This window comes from Vigna unguiculata, chromosome 7, assembly GCF_037176805.1.
Source record: "Vigna unguiculata cultivar grain cowpea cultivar isolate G323 ecotype 2 chromosome 7, ASM3717680v1, whole genome shotgun sequence".
NCBI classification, from domain to species: domain Eukaryota; kingdom Viridiplantae; phylum Streptophyta; class Magnoliopsida; order Fabales; family Fabaceae; genus Vigna; species Vigna unguiculata.
The window spans coordinates 38,051,106-38,057,105 of record NC_140798.1 but is presented as its reverse complement, the minus strand read 5'-3'; the positions used below and the strand labels follow the sequence as shown (position 1 = coordinate 38,057,105).

The 6,000-nt window shown below is 27.9% G+C and overlaps 1 protein-coding gene across 1 annotated transcript; it reads right to left on the bottom strand.

The window, feature by feature from the left end:
• Positions 1-2,792: 2,792 nt before the first annotated feature.
• On the bottom strand, positions 2,793-4,444 carry LOC146884863 (large ribosomal subunit protein uL6m-like). Its single transcript, XM_085675701.1, has 2 exons — positions 4,242-4,444; positions 2,793-3,305 (listed from the first exon to the last, which is right to left on the bottom strand). Exon 2 carries the CDS (start codon positions 3,280-3,282, stop codon positions 2,974-2,976), a length of 309 nt encoding a protein of 102 aa, XP_085531827.1. The 5' UTR covers positions 3,283-3,305; positions 4,242-4,444; the 3' UTR covers positions 2,793-2,973.
• Between the last annotated feature and the right edge of the window lie 1,556 nt (positions 4,445-6,000).

Sequence of the window (6,000 nt, the reverse complement as noted above, 5' to 3'; positions counted from 1 at the left end):
ATTTACAATTTATTTATTTATTTTATTCTTTTATGATATGATATTTATTTAAATAACGTATCCAACTTAATTCTAGTAATAATTTAAAAACTTATGATTAACTTTTTTTTAATGTTCCTTCACAACTATATGAAATATTTAACATTTTGCTCTTATGAATTTATAAACAAACCTCACATCAATCGTGGTACTATAAGAATAACGACCATAACCTACTCAAATTCATGAGATGCGCATGTCCAGATTAATCTATAGAGATCAATTTATCGTTGGATGAAAAGGATGTGACTCAAAGATGGTCTAGCGTTTTCATGAGTAAAGTACTTGCCTTACTCAAAACCCAAATAACTGTAGTGAGTGAATCCAATCATACAAGTTCTACTCAACTAAACCTAATTTACTTTTCAGTTTTAACTAACATGCAACACTTTTCTACGATCAATCAACCTTCTTTTTATGTTTCTAACACAAGCATTGTATTATTGGCATTTTTATTTTGTCAAAACTATGATGATGTCGACATCATATGCACAGACATTAAAGTAAGGTGGTATGAGAAACAAGTTGAGAAATAACACCTATGGATTTAAAAGAAAGTATTCACAACAACTTGTTCTCTCAAATTATTCTTTTATCTCTAAATTATCATCACTATTTTTTTTGTAGTACTTTCTTCTGCATAATTTTTTCACATTCCATACTTAATTTTCAAACACAATATTTTCCTTATTATTATTATTATTATTATTATTATTATTATTATTATTATTATTATTATTATTATTATTATTCTAGACATCAATCTTCAAATGGATAATTTGTTGCCCTATTTGACCATTAAATTCTATCATGCATCACAAACTGACTCATCTTAATCCACTTGAAAATTTCAATTACCTTTCAACTTGGAATTTTTTAGATTAGGTTGTATTAAACATAAACCTCATATATTCACACAACTGCTTTTACTCTTTAGTTGAATAAGTTTTTGTTTTATATATTAAATTAGACTATTTCAATAGTAATTTAATCTTTTTAATCCATTCTCTTACTAAATAATTACGTATACTATTTTTAATGTCTTTATTTTCAATTATACATATCTATTTTATGCATCCTTTTGTTTTACCTAAGTTAATCTACACATATTTTCCTTTAACTTGAGTTTTTCTTTTTCTTTTAATTTATTGTTTTTAAGCAAATTTAAAATACTCGTAAATGTACTGGTAACATGTTATTTTAAATATAATAGAAAAATGATACATTCCCTTTGCTATTATTTACATTATTACAATAATTTTTTTAAAATAAAATAAAATGTAATAACTATCCAATTCAACCTTGTTTAGTAAAATTTGTACTAAAAATATTTATCAAGGAAGATTGAATTCTCTATATGATAAATGCTTTCGAAGAACAAGAAGAAAAAAAAAAATAGATGTGAAAAAAAATAGATGTGAAATTTAGTAGTTTAAATGGTTGGATATGAAATTAGTAAGTCGTACAATTTAGATGACTCAGAAAGAAAAAAAAAAAAAAAACTGAACATAAGGTAAATAAACTTGGTTGAGTTGAGTTCAGTTAAAATTTTAATTTAAATCAATTATTTTTTTACTTGAATTTGGATTAGGTTCATAACTTTTTTTATTAAATTTCAACAGTTCAATCTGATTAGAATGAATTGGGTATAAAAGGGAGGACATTCTAAAGCTTAATTTTTTAAAACATAATTGTTTTTTAAAAACTTAAATACTGCAATAAATTAAAATACCACCAATATCTCTACCATTAACAGATCAAATAACAAAACAAAATTGGGGTTGGACGTGTTAAGTGAAGTAGAACATAAAAATAATGAAACAATTACAAGGTTTTGGAAAAAAAAAGATATATTAAAAATAGTGACTAGAAATTTGACTTATTCTCAATGCCGAGCTAATCATTGCAATGATTCATTTATCGATGCCCAATTATTGACATGAAGAATTGTTTTTGGCGGTTAGTAATGTATATAGTAATGTGTAGCACGCAAAAGAAAAACCAATACCAAGAAATTGTTCTTCTAAGGAAGAAATTATTCCCTTTTGATGATGAATTCCTCAACTACGTTTGGTTTAGATCTTCTTCTACTTCTATATTCCCACTACTCAGTACTTATACACAATCTTCAACGCTGAGGCAAATCATTGAGATGAGGAATCATAATAAAGAAATAGAACCATATGAGAGGATAGATAAATAACAACAAAGAGGAAACTAAGAACCACCTTCAAAGCTCTTGCTTCGGAAACATTGAGAAGTATTCTACGCCAGTTAATGTAGCTGACTTTCAAATATTTTATTATAGCAGTATTATTATAGCAGTATTATTATCATGTTTATGCTTCAGGAACTCACATCCACGAGAGAGATTCTTTAGTAACTTCTGGATCACTCAAAAAGACACATGAAAAAACCAAACACATTACTAAACAAGTGTCGTCCAGCACAACAAGCTTCTTTACATTAAAAGTCTGAAGCATAAATATAGGCATGTAACCACGTTGTTAACATCAAAATAAGCAGTTACAATGCGCACAGAGCTAAAATAAAATTGAAGTTAGTTAGTTATAAATCATTGGTAAAACTTTGTGGAGAGGAAAATGGGAAAGAGGTGAGGTTAAATTTAAGACAAGCCATCCTATAATCATTTTTCAACCTTCAGAAGGAAAGCCTTTCAAAATAATATTATATTCTTAGACAAAATATCTCAGCAAAGCAAGATAAACTCTAAAGGTACATATCAATCATACTGAAGCAAGAAATTATTGTTATATTTCAAAGCAAATAAATGATTACCATAATGTTATGTTCAAGGGTTCCAACACTAAAATTGATTGAAGGATAGAGTTAATCATAGTGATTTGTGCAGACAGAGTGTAGTCAATGTACCTCTCAGTGTAGACTTCACGAAATCACCTAAAGATTATATGACTATTTAGATTTCTTTCCTTGTTTTTTCTTGATAACTTCATCAACATACATTATGCCCTTGCCTTTGTAAACTTCTGGTGGCTTACAGGTCCGAACAGTAGCTGCAAACTGGTGCACTCTCTGTTTGTCAATTCCTGTACAGCAAATTACATTGTTTTTGAAGCAGAAAACTCGAACAGCAGGAGGGACAGCTAATTCCACCTCATGGCTATACCCCAATTTCAGATACAATAAACGTCCTGCAGCTTCAGCTCTGGCTTTGTATCCAACACCCACAATCTTCAGAAACCGAAAAAATTTGGCCTCCATCAATTCCAAAGCAAATAAGTTGCCTAAAATTGTCAGGGAACGAAAATTGTTGCATTTGTTTTGAAGAAGAATGTTACGTATTCAGAACAAGATATTTAAGAATGATATTCCTGGAATGATATTTTTTTGGAAACATATTCTGTCCATATCTGGTATTTTGTATACTTTAAAACTTATTTCTGGGAATAGGTAATTATAAGACAAAAACTATACCCAGCAAAATATTAAATAACTATTTTCCTCCCACAAAATCACTAGATATTCTTATAAAACTTCAATCATTCCCTGGACATAAATTATACCCAAAATGAATTCGAGGGAGCCATGCTTAAACTACCCACCTCAACATTTCTGGAACCCACTAACAAAAGTCCACTATAAAAAAACTAAAGGTTTTTACAATTGAATAAAACATGAAATAAAAAAGGGAAGCATACCTCTCATACCCATTAAAACACAAATATATTGATTATCATTTACGGTTAAACTTTTGCAAACAAAAGATGAAGGACAAGTAACAATTATCGAAATCATAGTATGCATTCTCTAGGCGCGGGTGTAAATTACTATACAGAGTGGAGCTGATGTATCATTGAAAAAATTGTATAACCAAATGCATGAATAATAAAGTGGTCTAATGTTTACATATGAAATATCTAGGTTTGGTGATATGATCTAAGGCAGGGTCTTTGAAAAGAAAAAATGGAAGTGTTAGAAGTCCAACAATCTTGCTTTCTTTGTCTCCTTTATCCGGGTACTTTTTCAATAAATGGTTTGATTCTTTGTCAGGAAAGAGTTTTGCTTGCATTACAAAAACTTTCTTAAATGAAATGCATCTATAATTCCTTCAAAAGTTATTCATTTTCTAACATGTTAACAATATAGAGGAGAAACTGATCCTAGGGTTTTATCAAGACATTGTTTCAGTTGAAATTAAACAGAAACAGCAAGAATATTACCTCTGATAAGACACAGAGACGGCTCCGATTAGACACAGCGAGCACAAGAACGATTCGCACCCAACGGGACACAACACCGAACGCAGGCTTAGCCCCCTCGCCTGAAACACATAGAATAATTGGGCTGACCTTTATTTTCCAAAAAACCCAAAAAGGGTCCGTGTTCTATATTCTTCCTGTACCCCCATTGCTTCTCGTAAACTTTCGTGGGCTTTGTAAAAATAAAAAATACCCTTTGTTTCTGTCATCTCTTTATAATTGGTCCTTTCTCCTTTTCTTTTGATGGTACATTTTCTACTTCTCACGCTTTTTTCACTTGAAAGAGGTAAACATATCATGGGATTTCCATTTTTTTTATTTTTAAAAATGACTTTCAGAAATGTAAAAGACACTTTTGAATAACAATACAAAAAGCTTTTTCTATGAAAAAATGAATTTAGCAATCCAAAAATTTTTTTATACAAAAGTTAACTTTTCGAATCGCACAATATAAAAGTAAAAAAAAAACAAGCTTCAAGATTATAAAATTTGGAAGTAAAAAATGCTTATGGTCGCACACTCCAAAAGAAAACTAATAATTCTAAATTGTGTAATTTAAAAAAAAAAAAGTTCATCAAGAAATAACGTTTAAATTATGTAATTTAAAAATAAAAAAGTTTTCAAATTACACAATTTCTTTTAAACAATTTTAAAAAAAATATTTAATTATTAATATTTTTACTGGTAATTTTATTTTAAAGACTTGATTTCTTAAAACATTAAATAAAATTTACTAATAGAGGATAATTTAATACTATGATACGTATAAAATACCCATACATGTAAACTAAAGTATAATTAAATACTCAAAGCAATTATAAACTATTATCCATTAAAAATATCTATTATAAATTTTACCCATAAAATATATATATATATATATATATATATATATATATATATATATATATATATATAAATTTTATTATCAAACATGTTCCAACAGCAGTTAGAAATTCCAATAAAAGGTTGCACCAATGAACATGAAGGTGGGAGACTGTGAATGCAAGACGGGAGAAAAACCTGATAAAGTGAAGCAGATTGTTCCACCGAGTGGACCTCAGGCATTCCATTTATGTTGTCTTGTTCTTCATGTCTATGATTATATTTCTCAAACAAAGAAAAAGTATACATGCACGTGTGCAATGTAGCTTAAACATATACGATGTTTAGACCTTTTTCACTTTTACTTTCTACATATCTTTCTTTGTTAATTGCCATCGCAATGACAAGGGAGAATGACGAACCAATTGAGACGGGATCAATTTAGAATAAACTAAAATTACATTTCTATACCAAAACATTATAATTTCAACTTTTAGAAATGTATAACGTACTTAATTTTTATTAATCATTCAACATATTTTCTTAATTTGATCCTAAATAAGATAATAAAAAATATAAGATAATATCTTTTATAAATGTTTCTGTTAAAAATTTAAAAGATATTAATTGAAATAACAACAAATAATACTAAGAAACAAATAAATCATACACACAGATAAAACTTCCTTACAAATGTTATAAAAATAATTATCTAATAACTTAACTTAATTTTTAAGATATGAATCGCATACATTTATTATTTATAAATTTATAAATATATATAATGATATTTTATTATAATTGTTTTAACGATTGTAGTTTTAGTCATTATTGTGTTTTATAGCGAAAAAAATATGTTTATCTAGGTGGAAAAAGTCCTTATGAAATCTAAGTC

Excerpts from the sequence above, each read along its gene's own strand:
- LOC146884863 (XM_085675701.1), bottom strand. The coding sequence starts at position 3,282 with ATGGAGGCCAAATTTTTTCGGTTTCTGAAGATTGTGGGTGTTGGATAC.